The 18,020-nt window shown below is 37.4% G+C and overlaps 1 protein-coding gene across 1 annotated transcript in view; it reads left to right on the forward strand.

The window, feature by feature from the left end:
- Nucleotides 1-18,020, forward strand: part of LOC147222225 (receptor-type tyrosine-protein phosphatase gamma-like) — a 457,121-nt gene that overhangs the window by 429,278 nt on the left and 9,823 nt on the right. The window contains exons 16-24 of the mRNA XM_086168151.1: nucleotides 3,574-3,670; nucleotides 4,986-5,068; nucleotides 5,548-5,682; nucleotides 7,883-8,017; nucleotides 8,512-8,687; nucleotides 12,761-12,896; nucleotides 13,870-14,016; nucleotides 16,308-16,401; nucleotides 17,452-17,528. Of these exons, the coding sequence (XP_086024277.1) occupies nucleotides 3,574-3,670; nucleotides 4,986-5,068; nucleotides 5,548-5,682; nucleotides 7,883-8,017; nucleotides 8,512-8,687; nucleotides 12,761-12,896; nucleotides 13,870-14,016; nucleotides 16,308-16,401; nucleotides 17,452-17,528 (1,080 nt within the window). The remainder of the gene's footprint in view (nucleotides 1-3,573; nucleotides 3,671-4,985; nucleotides 5,069-5,547; nucleotides 5,683-7,882; nucleotides 8,018-8,511; nucleotides 8,688-12,760; nucleotides 12,897-13,869; nucleotides 14,017-16,307; nucleotides 16,402-17,451; nucleotides 17,529-18,020) is intronic.

The raw sequence follows: 18,020 nt of genomic DNA on the forward strand, positions 1-18,020 counted from the left end.
TCTGCCTACCTCCCAAAATACTCTTACAATAAATCCATCAATCCACCCCAATGGCAAATGTCACGTAATGTTTTTTTGGAAGTGTGCTCTTTTCACATCTGCCAGTCACTCCTTTTCTGCAGGAGACAATGTGCTCAATACTTTGTAATACCAAACCTTCTTCCTCAATCCCCACAAATACCCAACTTCAATGTTGGAGCGAATGCGACTTTGGAGTTTGATCCCCGAAAACACTGGTCTTTACCACGGAGATGTGCTCAAACCCCACAGACATCACACAATATAGTGGGAGTGTTTGATTCACACTAATGCCCAAACAGCTGTTGTAGACCTATATTTAATCCAAACTAGTCCTTTTGACCTTGCAGCAGTTTTTTTTTTTTTTTTTTTTTTTTTCCTCCCCACAAAGAATAAAGAATTACCTTTAACACGCGCTACATATTAGAGCTTTGTTCATGTAGCTTGGAGATCATCATGACGTCAAGTTTGCTAGGAGGTACAAAATGTCAAACAGTAAGTATTGTTTAAAAGCAACATAGCTGCAAACATTTTATTGTTCGAAGATGAACACTGCTTTGAAAAAGCTACCTTTAGAGTATAAACAATAAGAACAATAAGAGTTTATGTACATTCAGAAAAAAAAAATTATATGTGAAAATCTTGGTTATCCTGTAGATATGTAGCAATGCTCCTGCAAAAACAATTCCATCCTGCAAGCGTTACCATAGGATGTAAGCTCTCCATACAACTGTGGACTCAGAAGCATCTTATTGTCTTACTTTCCTATGATCTTATTCAACATCATCCATGCTGTTCCTAGGAAGCAGAATGTGGGAGGACTAAGCTGGACCCCCTCAATGAGTTACTTAACAAGAAAACAGAGCCCTTCACACTATGCAGCCTGAGTTTTTACCCTCCTCGCTTCCCTGGTTTGAAGCTGTAGCCACTGGGATTGAAATCCCCCTCTCCAACCTCCAATCTCACACCCCATTAAAAGAAAAAAAAAAAAAAAAAAAACACTAAATCCTCACATCCCCACCGCCCTAGTTTTTCCCTATTTTGACAGAAAAATTGTAGACGCCTAAAGGCATCAATCATCAAAATGTATTCCCACTGTTACACAGCCAGATAATTATACTGTTCAGTTTTTGTTTAGGAGAAGTGGTTTTTGAAGGTAGTCCATACTCATTTATCAGAAAATTGGGTTTGAAAAGGATTTTAAACTACTCTCAGTGGGACATATTCAATTCAGCTGTCAACGGTGACGCCTCTAGAATGACCATAAAGCTAAATCTAAAATGTTTAAATAATAAGAATAACATAACAATGTCATTTATGGTGTGTAAAAAGGATGTTCTAATCAGATGCAATAGAAAAAACTGAAAAAGGACTGTCTTTTTGTCCATTCTTGGCCTAATTTTGACAAGTATTAGGATCAGCGCCAATAAAGATTTATATATGTATGTAAATGGCAAAGCCAGCATATATTTTCTAATTTGGCGAAAGAATGCACAGCTTTAAATTTTCTCATGACCATGAAGTTTTGGTCAGTCAGCCCATCCTGCAAAATAAGCAGCAGACATGGTCTTTTAGTTCGGACAGTCAGGATAAACACACGGTATGAATGGATGAGTTTCCCTTGTTACTCGAACCTGGGTAGTCATCCTTTTTTTGTTGAGATTTTAATTTTACTGAGCTCAGCTAATCTATTTATGTGACTGTTTTTATCCAAAAATAAGTGTTTGATAAAAAGGAAAAAATTATATATATATATACATATATATATATATATATATGTATGTAGACAAACACACACACACATGCTGTATATACTGATTTTTTTTTTTTCCCCGAGTTCATTCCAAATCCCCCCAAAAATAAATGGGATCTAGCTGCAAACTCTGTCTGTCTGTCTGTCTGTCTGTCTGTCTGTGTGTGTGTGTGTGTGTGTGTACTCTTATCGAGTTTGTGCTTCTGTACCCCAATGCTGCGCAAATGAGTTTCGGAACCAAGTGATTAATTCCATATTTTGTGCAACATCATGAATCATGGGATCACATGACCTTTTAGTGTGACTTCTCCGTCATGTTACTCACGATCTCACTGGTAACCTGATCACCACGTGTGAAGCCTAGTCCACCCAAAATACCCCCCCACCCACACACACACACACAAACACCCCACCATCACCATCATGATGAATCCATGTTTATTGGTGCTAAAACAAGGCGAATGGCCTGTAAAGCTCCAGAGGAAATAAGACCAAGGGGTCAGAGCCAAATCCAGAGCCTATGACAGCCTAGTGGCTGAGCTGAGCCAGGCGCCAACAGCTGTTTGCTTGGCAGTGACTCAAAATGATACACTGGGATTCACAGGCTGCTAAGCTGGGCATTGCACTCTGTCAATTTTAAGACTGTAAGCAAAAACCATAAGACCGTATCCCAACTGAAAAATAAATATGAAAAAAAGGTACAGGAATGAAACAACACATCTCCAGGGTGAATCCGGCAATTGATTTTCTGTCTAAAAGTCACTGTAGCTGTTATTTTCCAACATGCTGTACTATACCCTCAAGTCATGAAAATAAATTAAAGGATGTGGCTTGTTTAAACACACACAGTGGGGGAAAAAAAAAAAAAAGAACATTGCTTGGCCGGTGAGGAGGAATGAAGAATTGACAGAAAGAATGAGGTAGTGAGAAGAGAATCTACCCAAACAGGTAGAGCATGGCTTTTTTTTTTTCTTTTCTTTTCCTGTTCAACAAAGAGGCATTAAGAAGACATGCGGGCCGCATACAGTACAGCTCCTGTGAAAAGCACATCATATACTAACAGCCACATGATTAATTAAAAGCACGAACTCTTACACAGAGGTGGACAAAAGGCAAAAATGTTCATTTAATACCTGTCAGAAGCTACAACGTTAGTTACACGCCGCTGTGCCGAATCTTCAATTATCCAACATACCCGTGCTATATGAGAGTATAGATATGTTTCATGCATTTCTTTGCAGTCTATAATTAGACTGAGAGAACTGGTCTTCTTTTGGGTGATCTAAATGCAGAAGCAATTGCTGTGGCTCAACTGATGCTATATTATTGTGTCCTTTATTATTGTGTGCATGAATGCACTGATATTTGAGCCATATGCAAATTTCATCATCCTACTTCGAATGAGCAGCTCGGCTTCACTTCTGTTTAAATGTTGATTTAATGTCATTAAGATGTATATTTAACAGCATGAAGGGATTCATTTAGCATCAGAGTGGCAACAGCGTCCACTTACAAATGAAGTGATCCAGAGTTTCAAATACTGATGTGGAAAGTTTTCAAATCAGCCAACATATACAATATGTTGATACCGATTTAGAGGTGTGTGATCAATGTATCGCTCAGGTCAGTCATTGCATTTTGAAAAGGAAAGAATTTTCACCAAGAGGGAGCACTTAACATGAAGTGACTGCCACGGGTACATCAGGTTTCTTCATTTTCAAATAATCCTCATTCAGACTGACCTAAATGCTGAATTTTAGAGGTGGATATCATGACTTGTCTGTGTGTGTCCTTCCCCCCAGGAGGTTCAGCGCTGTACGGCAGATATGAAGATCATTTCAGAGCACTCCAACCACCCCGACAATAAGCATAAAAACAGATACATCAACATAATAGCCTGTGAGTAAAGCCAGAGTTTTCTACACAGAAATCCAACCTTGTTTCCGAATCATGTTCTCAATTAGTATGAGCAGCAATGGACACAATCTCCATGTCAGAAGGAATTTTAATGAACCAGAACTTCATTTGCGAAACCCATTGTACATGTAACTGTTTCATTTAAAAATTGAAGTTAGCGTTGCCGAAGAGTCTTCGCTCGTTGTTTCGCACAGTAGAACTGAATGTGGGAATTCCTTCCATTTGCAGATCCTTGTTTGCACCTAAATCTAATTTTTGTACCGCGTATTTGCATTGTAGGGGGGTTATATAAATTCTTCTCTGGGAGCAAGTGTTGCAGTTCAGTGTGTTAAATCAATCAAATGGTTTTCTACAAGACTGTTCTCACATATTTAGTGGCTTGTCGTTCCCACATACAATGAGATGTATTTTTTTTCAAAACATGAACAGAAGGCCAGGTAGTAAACAATGTGAATTTAAACTCTCTCTACTAAAATCGTACCAGACCGAGGGGCCACGTCAACCAGAGAGTAATTAAAAATAAATAGTCCTTGAATTACAGTATATGTTGGTGTAAATGTCAATATTTCTTTATTATTATTAGTTTAGGGTTATTGCCAGTGAGCTGGTAATACATCCAGTGGAATTTTGTGCATTAATTTACAAAAGTTTGTGTGCACATTTCACAGAGAATAGGCAAAACAAAGTAATTATACAGTAGCTTTCGGAAAGTTCAAGAAACCCACCATATATGTTGTAATTCTGCAAATTAAAGCTCAAATGACCAAAGCTGTTTTCAAGCTTCAATTCAATCAAGAAGTACAAAAGCGCAATTAAACAGTTTTGCATTTGTCCAATGCCCGTAATGACTGCATTTGATGGGGGCCCCCTTTTTAACTCTGTTAATTGCCGGTTTCAGCATGATCATTTATGATTTACCGCCCAGACAATAAATATTTGCCTGAACCAACATCAGCATTGCGTAAAGAAACATAGCAAAAACAGTTTTGGTGCCAGACATTATAAATATTAAACGTGTCTGATTCAGCCATTAGCTGTGATTAACTGGCTGAAAGCCGCTGAGTCTTGTGTTTATTTGAAAGCTTGCTGGAAGCAAAGGGCAGGTTCCGTGCTGTTCAGCTGTCTGTAAAGGGCCAGATGAACAAGCCTGACCACTGTTTCAACTCCAAACATTAATGCGCTTCCCTGTAGGAAGGGAAGCGAGGGAACGACTGTGAGCTGACAGCACAGTGGTCAAGCGAATGCGTTTTAGCCACACAAACACAATCATTACTTCGCCGCTGTGTTTCCTCTGCAGATGATCATAGCCGGGTGAAGCTGAGGCAGCTGTCCGGAAAGGACTCCAAACACACAGACTACATCAACGCCAACTTTGTCGATGTGAGTCCTCAGCTACTGATCGGAGGATAGCATTAATTATAATTACCTCATGCAGTTCTGTTATTGTTGTTGTTGTTCCTGTTGCTTTTATTGTTTTAATTATTAATATCGTTGTTTTTTTTTTGTTATACCATAATTATCTCTCAACTATTCACTGTATGCGTGGGAAAGTTTGTAAAACTGCAAAGGCGTGTTGTGATTCCATGTCACCCTGGAAAGAGCAATGAATCAAAGCGGTTGTTATGAAAGGAAAATAAGGAGGAGACAAACATTTTAAAAAAGGGCATTTCTTACCATTAAATGCACAAATGATTTTCTCTCGCAAATACATTCAAATGGTCAACAACTGCTACAACTGCACGCTCCGTAACCACTTATTAAAACAATTTTGCATGTTGAAAATAGTATTGACTGTGATCGGAGGATGTATATTTATCAGATCAATAATATTGTCCCTCTTTCTGACCTTCATCCACCAGGGTTATAATAAACCCAAAGCTTACATCGCAGCCCAGGGACCCCTGAAGTCTACCTTTGAGGATTTTTGGCGGATGGTATGGGAGCAGAACACGGGCCTCATTGTTATGATCACCAACTTAGTGGAGAAAGGCAGGGTATGTTTTGTATATAAATGTTATCCTTGCATTTATGTTGCCTTTTTTTTTACCTATATTATTTTGAATAACTGGATCTTGCATTTTTTCTTGTAAAAAAAAATAAACGGATGGAAGAAAAACAACAGAAAGAAAACAAATATTACAACAAACAAATATTACATGGTCATAGTTTTTATGTGTTGGAATCCAGACCTTGTCTTGAATGGACATTCTCAACTCAACTGACCCTCTATTAAGTCAAGCATCACATTGAAAAATTTGCATAGATTGTTCAGCATCATCACCTGATAAGTCTGAGTGACAATTCCTCAGACAATGCACACACATCTGGTATGATAATATTACAGTGTAGATTAAGATGCAGACTCAGAAACATAAGAAAAAGCACCAGCTTAACCAATTTACTTTGGTTAGAAAAGCATTTCCATGCATGGAGGTGTCAAGCCTCATTGGTTATTTAGCAATCCTTTTAAATCATAGACAAATTTAAGGCATTATTAAACAAAGAAAAAGGCCAAAGAGTAATTTTATCAACAGGTAATGCTGCATGGCAAATTAAGTAGGCGAACATAAAAAAACAAATGCAAAGCGGTGGCCAGCAGCAGTTCAGATGGTAAATCATGACACCACTTTTGTAATAAACATTAATAAGCCAACAGCAATCTTTTATATTTTGCATATTAATCAACGTTTTGATTTGGGATGTTTTTTTGTGCAGGAAAATACAGTTAATTTTGCTTTAGAGAAGCTCAGCCAACCTCTCCACAACAACAGCTCCATTCAGTAGTTAGTATGAAGGACACCAAAAGAACTACAAGAAGATTCCCAGAGGTTTTTTTTTTTTTCCCCCGAAATGTAATGAAAAGATATTGAAATTTCATGTCTTATAAAAACGTCAATCACGGGTCTTGACACTTTGTATCCACCTTTTTTTTTCGGATGTGAGGTGAGTCTCCACTCGAGCAAAGTCTGAAATTAAACCCTTTATCTCTTTTAACCTTTCGGTACCTTGTTTTCCGAGTTTTTCCTTCCATAGACACCAAGAAACAAAGCTTTCAAACTAAACTATCTAAAGTAATCCAAGGCACAGGGAGAACTCGAACAGTGAAATCCCACAACATTACTTTATCCCTCAGCCTTGTTTCCCTGGTAAATTATAGAATACCTTTTTTTTTTTTTTTTAACCATGTTTTCCCACTGGCTAATAGAAACAAAATGAATTCAAACCTTCCCCTCTAAGGTCCAGATGTACAAAATACACCGGAACAATGTTCTTCTTGTATGAGAGGAGTACTACAGCACGTTTACTTTAGTAATGTCACACTTTTAGTATTGATCATATCGATAACATGCACTACCGATTGTCCCTTATTAGCTGCACAGCTAAACAAGCATTGCAAAATCTCGGTTATTACAGGGCTCAGTCGGCATATAACACCTTGTAACCCACGTTTTGCTGCAGGCATGACAAAGGTAATCTCCATTAGCCCTCGCCATTGAAAGGTGATGCTTTGGGGTCAAGTGGCTCATGTGTGCAATTTTTAGGATCTGCTCTTGACCCAAGGTAAACAATGAAAATACTCTCAGACTTTCTTTTTGTTTTTTGGTCTAGCCCAGTCAACTATCAGCCCTCTAATGCTCCCCAATTGACCATTGTTGATAATGAAGACAGTCTTCTGTCTTTTGTTGACAAAACTTTACAGTCCCCATAAAAAACACAGTACTACCCGTTGGTGTCATTCCCCATAGGTGTCATCCCTGGCAACAAACAAAAGAACAAAAGCACTGCCCACAAGTGAGATATTAGCGTTGATCTGTTGATCCTGCTGAAATATTAGAATCCAGGTTAGAATTAAAAAAAAAAAAAAACAGTAACGATTTGTTTCTCTTTAAGGGAAAAAAAATACAGTTTTACTGTACTTACCTGTACTTGACTCTTCCCCCCCCCTTATTTTTTTTCTTTTTTTTTTACTTCTTCCATGTCCAGTAATAAACTCACAAGATATATTGAAGCCTAACTATTGTTCGGAAGAATAAAGAATTTAGAGCATCTGCAAAATAATCTGGTGCAGATTTTTCTGGAAGCTTTACAGCCATCTTGTGGCTGATAATGGATACCAAGACAGAACCTGACATTGGCTATTTAAGGAAAGGACTTCGATTCACTGAGTCTGCATATATTGTACTTGTTCTGCAGAGAAAATGTGACCAATACTGGCCGACAGAGAACAGTGAAGAGTATGGCAACCTTGTTGTCACGCTAAAAAGTACCAGCGTTCATGCCTGCTACACTGTTCGGCATTTCACGTTACGCAACACTAAAGTCAAAAAGGTAAGAACTGTATCACAACCTACGGCAAGTCATTCATTTTTTAACCCCAATGGGGTCTCGCTGAATTAAAGATATGGGCTGGGGGCTGTTCTGCTTTTAGAGAATTATTTTGTCTTTAAAAACAAAAAAAAAGGCGATGAACAATATTGAGACCCTATGTTCCGGTTATTGAAGTACAATCTTTCAATCACAGATAATCAAAAACAAGCCTCCATCCCATATAGCCTATGCATGAACAATCTCTGAAAATGTCACCAGAGAATCAATTAATCTGAGCAAGTTGTTTAAACATTCAGACCCAAGTTGGTCTTCTGAATTTTAAAATCAGAAGGCTTTCAAAGTCATCGTTTCTTGCTGCATGACACTGACTCTGGCTCAGTATTACAGCACTGAGTTGACGCAAAGAGATAACCATGTCATCGCTTAAGCATTTTGTGAATTTCTGCCATATGAATTTATCCCCCCCTTTCATTTTCTTGCCCCGGCCAACTCAGGGCGGGAAAGGAAATCCAAAGTCACGAGCCCAAAGCGAGCGTACTGTGGCACAGTACCATTACACCCAGTGGCCAGACATGGGTGTCCCAGAGTACACCCTGCCCGTCCTCACCTTTGTCCGCCGGTCCTCTGCTGCCCAGACCCCCGACATGGGCCCCATGGTGGTCCACTGCAGGTACACGCTCCCTCTTACCACATTTATATCTCGGCTCCAGCGAGCAATAGGGTCGCCATTAAGCTGCATCTTTACTTGAATTAATTAGCCTTTGTCTTCATCATGCATATTGCAATGGCCTTATCGCTACATACTGATACAGAAATTTACATTTAGATTACTTTACAAACTTTTAAGAATGAAAATCTCTCAACTCCTCCTCGCCCATTACGATTTGGCCAACCATGCTCGACAGTTTTTGTTTTTTGTTTTTTTTAATAAATATTTCAATGTTTAAACTGGGACGTTCATCGCATGCTAATTTGAGTTTGTTTGACTTTTGAAATGAGAAATTCACAATTTTTCATATTAGATGTTTTATATATCATGATCAGATTACCAACAGTAAACAATATTATCTGTTCACAGAGTTTGTGCATCTTAAACTGTGACAATCACAAATGAGATAAAACCATGATTATAAATTGGAATCATTAGTCAAGTAGGATTTTATTTCCATGGCACCAAATCAGATCAGAGTTGTCTCATGCCACTTAACATGTTGCACAGGTCTGGACCGCACACTCTAGAATTATTTACAGAAAATCAGCATTTCCCCGTGAGCATGCACCAGGCAACAGTGTTGAGAAAAATCTGCCTTTAAAAAGCAGAAACCTCAGACAGATCCAAGATCAATGTAGGCAGCCTTCTGCCTTGTCCAGTTGGAATAGAATGATTGAAATTATATCTTACAAATAATAATAGTAGCGCTAATATCTACATAGTAATAGCTCAAATGATACAATGATAGCTGCAATGGTCAACAGCACTTTTGTGGTCATTTTTTGGCCACATTTCCTTTATATTAGGTCACAAAGTTCAGTGATAAAGGAAGGTCATATTCCAAGTTTCCTTTAGCGATTCAAAAGCCTTGAATATCATATTATACAATGTGAATGTCATAGAACATGTCAGTCAGAAGAAGAATGCAGGTATATCACTTTTCTGAATTGCTTTCCTATATTATAATACGGCTTTCCCTTTCCTCTTTATTTCTGATGGTATGGCATTTTTCACCTTTTAAGGGGTCTGTTATTTCACTTTATATTAGGCTCGTCATACTTTAAACAAATGAGAAGGGTTTGACTAATTAAGTGGTGTCTTCAAGACCTGAAAAAGAGCAGTTATGAAAGACAAAATGAGAGCAGCAAGATGCAACATTAAATCGGAATACTGATGGCGGTACGGCGGTGCAAATATGCGCTGGGTCAAATTTTATACAGTGAGAAAGTAGCTCGAGCTATTCCAACACAATGCATCTACTGTATGTGCACAAGAACTTTAATAACACGGATGGTTTGATCCTGCTGTTATGGGCTGTTACTTTCATTTTGAGAATTTACAGGATGTTTGGGAAAAAGACAAAATTGTCCAAATGGCTAAGCTGTATTTCTTGCAATTGTTCTTGCAATTGTTTTATAGCAGAAAATCAAAATTGCGAACACGTGGTTGTATTTGCAAAGCAGTTTTAACATTATTTGTATATATATATATATATAAAGAGGAGCTCTATTATATTTACATTTCAGATCAAATAGACTCTGATGTTTGTGAAGAGATAAAGAAAATAATAGATTAAAATGCTATAATGTATATATATATATATATACTGCTCAAAAAATAAAGGGAACACTTGAACAACACAATGTAACTCCAAGTCAATCACACTTCTGTGAATCATAGTGTCCACTCAGGAAGCAACACAGATTCATTTTGACTTGTTTTAAGGACATTACATTAAAGTTGGATTAGCCTGGAGTGTGTTTTTACACTTTAATTTTGAGGGTGATTCCTAATCCAGACCTCCACGGGTTAAAACATTTCCATTGATCATTTTTGTGTGCTTTTGTTGTCAGCACATTCAACTGTGTAAAGAGCAAAGTATTTCATAAGAATATTTCATTCATTTAGATCTAGGATGTGTTTTTTAAGTGTTCCCTTTATTTTTTTGAGCAGTGTATATATATAAAAGTATTTTAATATATCTATATGGCAGTGTGATTGAAAAACACAATGTGTTGTGTGATTGAGAAACACATGTTGGCATATGGAATTTCAGTCTTCGTTCACCAGTCTGAATAAAAAAGGGAAATAGAAGCCTATGCTATCTTTTAAATGAGATTTGTTCTTTACTTTTTACAGATTGAGTAAAACCCTAATGAAATATGATAAAACTGGGAGAGAAAGCAGTTAATGAAGACTAAAAATGTCTTACTTTTTTATCTTCCTTCATCATGGATATCACAGCTGCAAGTCTTGTGACATCGGTTGTCAGAATTGTAGTTTCAGACCTTGTGACTGCTGCACCTCTTAGCATTATCTTGTTTATTTCTTCCATGCTGTTCCATTGAGACTCCAACAAAAGATAAAGGGAATAAGTAGATGTGCTGCTACATAATCTTATAAAGTGTTGGAGGAACCCAATGATTAATTTAGAAATTCATTCATGGATAAAGATGAACGTTTAAGTAAGACTGCATATATTAAAATAATAATAAGTTTAATCACAAGAATTGTTTTGCAAGAATCTGACAAAAGTCAGATACCTCTGTTTGTTTGTCCTCTTCGTTTGAAATGCACCTGACCGCCTCTCTCTCAATGCACAGCGAGTTTTACAAGGCGTGCAGAAGTGTTGAAGCGGCACTCGGTTGCCAGCTTGTATTTAAAGGCGTTTTACAGGAAGGCCGGTGGGGAAATTTCCAGTAATTGCCGGCTAACTCCTGTCCCTGGAGGATGACTCTGGAACTCATTGTAATCATCTGCAGTGTGATGGTCGATAATAACTTGTCAGTCGGCTTCGCCACCACAGATGCCAAAACACCGCTCATTACCAACATTATTTACAGACAGACCAACAGAAAATCACTCATGGATTTACTTATTTACAGACAGACCAATACATTTGGGCATGAAATGCAGAGGTTGGATCATACTCGGATGCTCTTTTAAAGCAGGGGAATTCAAACACAGAACTTGCAGGGATGGTTTTTGTGTTAGTGGCGAAATGTATTTCTTGCTTAATTACAATGACAATGGGAAGTTATTCCTAACCTCTAAGAATATTGTTTGTTTAATTGGGGAAAAAAAAAAAAAACTCACATGTCTCTCTGCTACCCTTTGCATGCAAATAATGCAAACTGAGATATAAAATTTTGAGTTTGAATAAGAGCAATTCAGTCCTGAAACCATTATTAAGTGTCCTGTACCTCCATGCTGATCCATGCTCGAATTTGCGCTGAACTTGCCAAACAGTTTTATCGTAAACCCGTGGAAAGAATTTGGAAAATATTTGTGTGGGTCTGGAAGATCGAATGGTTAATTATCCATGAAGCTGCATATTCTTTAAAAGCATTGGGAACGTAGCTAAACTCTAAGTTTTGTTGTGTAATAACCCAGAAATTTTGTTCTAATCTGCCTCACTGTATAATAAAACCTCGGAGGCAATAATAAATTATTACATATTGTAAAGGTTATTACTGAATTCAGGAGCCGCTGACTATAAAGAGGTTCAGTTTTATTCATTCTTTTGAGGCTGTTTTTATTTGATCTTTAATTCTAGTTTTTATATAAGCATGAATACATTGATTTATTTTTCTATTTTCTTCTTTTTACCGCCACTGCCACACCACTAACACGCTTTCTCATATGATTGCCTTTAATTACACTACTGCACTCTCTTTGTGGTGAGTGCGTATGTTTTGGTTTTTTTTTTCTCCAGTGGCACGCTGCTGTGCCTTTTCTGATTCACCTTAGTCTTGTAAAGGTGCCATACAATTACATAATGCCCTAATACCTTCAAAAAGGCACAACAATGTGAAAGAAATCTTCCTGTATTTTGACAGAGGTTAAATGTTATCACAATTTTCCATTTATTGCTTGGTTTAGTAACAAAATCCAGGTTCTTACAGAGATCAAGTCAAATGCATACCTCTATGAGCTCAGTCGGCATTGGATAGAGCAATACGAGGGGTGAATTTTTATAATTGTGTTTTTGTCTCCCTCATCCATGCCGTCGCCGGTGTGTTGCGTTGCAGCGCGGGAGTCGGACGAACGGGGACGTACATTGTCATTGACAGCATGCTGCAGCAGATCCAAGACAAGAGCACAGTGAACGCCCTCGGTTTCCTCAAACACATTCGCACCCAACGCAACTATCTGGTCCAGACCGAGGTACAGTATGAGTGCATGTCTGTGTGTGTGTGTTAAATGTGTCAGATCAAAATGCGTTGCTTCCAAAACCTCCCACTGAAACATATCATTACCTCTAATACTACAATTCAGATTATGATTGCAATTTATAGATTTCTTGAAGGATTCTGTGTGTGTGTTTTAAACCGGAATCCAGATTGTGTGTATGTACTATAGGAGTAATTGTATGAGTGCATACCTAACGTGTGTGTGGATGTGTGTGTGCTTTTTGTCATCATGTGTAGCCGTTCAAAAACACACTCATTGTTGGCTTTTCTCTATCTTTCCAGTCCCAATTTATATGAATAGGATGGAGAAAATATAAAAGCGTCCCTGTCAAAATCAGGACAAAAATATAACATCTTCCCAGGATGATCTCCTCTAAATGTTCCCGCTTGAATTAATTCACATTTGGATAATCTGTTTTCTCTGACGGAACCTCTGTTTAATTTATTTTGAAAAAAAAAAAAATCTAATGACTGCTTATTTAAATCTGCATATATCCATGGAGATGGTGAAATTCAGAAGACAACATGTTTGATGCTCCTCTGAAATAGTTTTTGCATTTTTTTTAAATAAATAATGCACATACATTTAGCTGGAAACCCCCTTTGGAAATGAGGACAGAGTAGCAAGCATTTAAGTGCCATTATGTTATTAAAAAATATTATCTTAGAGGGAAATGTAGAGATATTATTCTAGGGGAAAGTCCTTGAGTAAAAATTAATATGTGTAATTACTGATGATTCAGCAAAGGTAAAATGTAGGGGAATAAGAAAGTGAAAACACTGCAGTGAAAAAGCCATGATATTCGCATTAACCTGTAGAGTATAAGGTTACAGAAGCGCAGAAAACTTGCCCATGCAAATTTTCAGAAAAATTTGACTTGAAATCTCTTTTTGTAATTTTTTTTTTTTTTTTTTTTTTTTTTTTTTGTTCTGGGTGGCTGATCCAGGAGCAGTATATCTTTATCCACGATGCCTTGATGGAAGCCATCCAAGGGAAGGAGACGGAGGTGGCGACTAATCAGCTTCAGTGCTACTATAGAAGCATCACAACACCAGGACATGGTGGCCGGACACGGCTTGACAAACAGTTCAAGGTAAAGGGATCCATTCATTTTGACTGATGAGTAGCACTTTAAGCTCCATAGGATGCTTATTGACTCAATTCATTACACACATTAAATGATACTTGGTCTCTGAACCCTCCGAGCAAAGTACGGTATCTCTGAATACATATAAAAGTATATCACACAGAGGTAAAGACTTTACCTTTGTGTGATATACTGCCACTACTTTACCGTAAAGTTGTGGCAGGAGTGCTGGTAAAAACCTTCTGTACACAGTATTTCCGAAAAATAAAAGCCAGGGTCACGCCTTACATTGTCATCTTGATTCCAGCCATAAAACTACAATTAGGAAAATGCAAGAAAAATGGCTAAAGGTAAAATATTTGCATTTTTTCTTGCACTTAGCTCCACTCACAACAGAAGATTGTTGATTTTGCAGTTTTGCATTTTGCAAATTTAGGAATTTCCCAGCTGAAGTAATGACATTTTTGAAGGAGCCTTCTGAAATGTTTTTACGGTTCAAGACAGTCAGCAAATTTCCATCTCATCGGGAATCATTGCAACTTCAACTTGCGAATTTCATCCTATTGTTACGGCGGATTCCATTGGTCCAGATTATTGAGGTGCAGCTTAAAAAGCAGAGGAATTTTGTCAAGACCCCCATCTTTTTGAGTTTTTTTCCCTGCATCTTTTCCTGGTCAATAACCTCAGAGCCATTACAGGACAGGTTTTTTTATTTTTCTCCAGGTCCTTCTGTTACTTTTATTTTCAGTAATTCCTAATCCTGGGATCGATAAAGTACATCTTATCCTATCATGTAAAAGTAATTCAATATAACCTTGTTTGTTTTGTTTGTTTTTTTTTCTATATAGTGGGTTAAATTTAGGTGTTTTGTGCACATACACAAGAGCCATCATGTTTTTGCCAAGACTGATATATTTCCAGTTTGAAGCATGTTTAAACCCCAGCCCAGGAAAAAAAAAAACATTGCCATAATTGTATGTTTTTCTTACTTCAATTTTCAAATTAAGTGCACCCAATCTGTGTAAATGTGCTGCAAAATCTTGAACACAAGCCGAACAAATTTTTTTTTTCTTTGTCACCTAATACTCAATTATTTCACCATAATATAATCTTTAATGAGGTATATTTCAAAAAAGAAATCTGCAGAATAATAACACCGTACAGATATTCCTCCAGTGTTGTCAAGAGGTTGTATTGGTGTGTTGATGAATGAAGGCTAGTTGCACGGTAATTGGCAGTACTTACTTCATCTCTTACTTCCCAGCCCAAGGTCCAGAAGCAGATGGAGTGAATGTGAATCACAAACGCTGCCTTTGTTGTGGTAACTAATTCATGCCTTCATGTCAGGATCTGAATATAGTAACTGTGCGATCTTTGCCTTTTTTTTATCCTTTCCTCTTTTTAGTTATTTGCTTTGAAACTGTTTTTCATGTTATGCTTTTGGCTGGCTATTGAGCTGGTGTTCTTTCCTTAGCTTGCACGCTTAGTATCTGTTGAAGGGTTAAAACATATAAGCTATGCCGAGCAAGATAGTTGTGTAAGGAGTAGATTACAGGAGAGTGTTTGCATTCAACAGAAGTTTAATTTCATGATGTCTAATACGTACGGTGTAAGTCACAGCTACGACTGACACAAATTTGCCTGACCAGGCTGGGGGTCATAACTTAAGTTGCCAAAGACTCTGAACTCACTTTTCTTTGGTGTGGTTGTATAAGAGTTTCATTCTGGAGCTCAAATGCAATTAATGAGAAGCTTTTCAAAAAATCAAGGTCTTATAGCAGCAGTTCAGGATATTTTATATTTGAAAGGGGGGGGCACCACCTCACTGATGATAATACTGATAACCTGAATTTGATTTAATAACTGAGCAACTGAGTTATTCTGCGCCGAAAACTGAAAGCAGATATACTTCCTTTGCTGAATGCTCCATAAATGTCTTCAGGTGACACCCAGAGGACCCCCGAGGACAAAACCTTTAAAAATGGTTGACACGTTTGTAGAAATGTATAATAGCAATATCTGCAATAGATTTTGAAATCAAGTATTTAAAATGAGCAACCTTCAGTAAATTATCTGACGGTGACGTCACAGAGAACTTCATTATTAATCCAAGAAACAAACACACACACGATGTCTCTGACATCCACCTAGAAATCAGAATATAATAAAAAAGAAGAAAACAAAATTTGACTGTCTGCATCTGTTTTACATATTTTTTTTAAACAGTTGGATTTTGATGCATCGCTCTGTCACCTCAAAGTGTCACAAATTGATTGCGTTGCTCTGGTGTGTTTCAGCTGGTCACACAGTGCAACGCCCGCTTTGTGGAGTGTTTCAGTGCTCAGAAGGAGTGCAACAAAGAGAAAAATCGAAATTCCTCCGTGGTGCCATGTAAGTGCTGCACTCATGTAAACTTATTGAGTCTGAAATGAAATTGCCTCCGGCAGGAATAACCACAAAGCAGAAAATAACTGCCAGGAAAACACTGGCATCACTCAGATTGCTTCTCCGTTTCCAGCAGCTCCTAAATACAAGAATGAAAGAAATGATGGCATCATGAATGAAGAGCCAGAATACTTCTTTTAATTTTTTGTCTTTAACTTAAATTTCCTGATTTGTTATTTATGACTGCTCTTCATTCCACTGGGTTGCAGAATAATGGGAAATGTTTTTAACGTCATTAGCTCCCAATCAAAATATAGATAAAATATAGTAAAGGTTTTCTCAACTTTCTCGCTGAATCAACAATGTTGTTTTTAGACTGATGTGTTTGGAAAGACTTCTACAGGAGTTATATTGTGCAGTTTGTGATAAATGTGCAGGTACTCATTTTTGGGGATTTTTTTCAAATAAATACAGTTTTTCTTTAAAAAGAGACAATTGTCACATTTTATTAAATTTTTAGTGAAATGTATGAAAAATTCTGTCGATCCACTCTGTTGATACTTTTTTTTTGTTTTGCTTTCCCAATGACATTTGAAGCCCTGTTTTCTAAAGCCTCAACCTTTTGTTTTAATTATTACTTTTCATTAATTTAATTTTACTTTTCTTAGTTTTTTACTGCATCCCGGCACATAAATAATCAGCATTTGTTGGGAATTCTGCTACTATCATGTTTCAAAAAGTGAAGTACGGTTATCTTTTTGCTGTTGTTTTCCCTGCTGTTTTAAAGGCTGTGTGATTTCACTTTTTTTCCCAGCTTTTTCTGCCATATGCAGATGTTACACAATCTGCAGACAATCTCTGGCTGTTCTTCATTTTCTGAATTACTGAGAAGTAGCAGCAGCAGAGAGAATGCGCGGTGGCTTAACCATGTCGCTGTCTGTTCGAATGAACTACTAAATGGCTCCTGTTATATCCCCCATCTCTCCCTCTATGTTTGTGCCTGTGTGTGTTTGAATGTGTGTGTGCGTGCATGTGTGTTTGTGTGTGTGTAAGCAGCAGAGCGTGCGAGGGTGGCCTTGGCACCTTTGCCGGGCATCAAAGGGACAGATTACATTAACGCCTCTTACATCATGGTGAGTTGTTCTTGTGACTTGGTCAATAATTGATCTGCTCACATTCCAAGGTTAGCTCAGGACACTCCCTGGTTTTTGAATTTCATGTCTTTGTGATTATAAACATGCAACGAGCTGAAGCACTTATAGGGACATATATCAAATTCATTTTCAATTATTTCCAAATCAATCCTGCGCGGTTATAGGTGAGTGACCCTCATCCAGGCATACCTTTTTTTAATATTCAGATTTTAAAATAGTCTATTTGTTAACATTTTCTGTGTAGTTATCTCATGATTCAAATATTTTACATTGAAAGTAGAATTTATATCCATGTATGTAATGTATGTATGTAGTTCTGTAGACTAAAAAATTCAAGCAAGACTTCTGGCTATAAATATAACTGTAAATACAAAAGTTGAGCCCTACTTTATTCCGACATTCTATATGTTCCATACAGCAACTCATGTACATGATTTTCAAACTCCAGGCTTCATAAATGCAGATGTGGTG

Source organism: Fistularia commersonii, chromosome 21 (assembly GCF_037954325.1).
Source record: "Fistularia commersonii isolate RoL2024-O1a breed Wild chromosome 21, RoL_Fcom_v1.0, whole genome shotgun sequence".
Taxonomy (NCBI): Eukaryota; Metazoa; Chordata; class Actinopteri; order Syngnathiformes; family Fistulariidae; genus Fistularia; species Fistularia commersonii.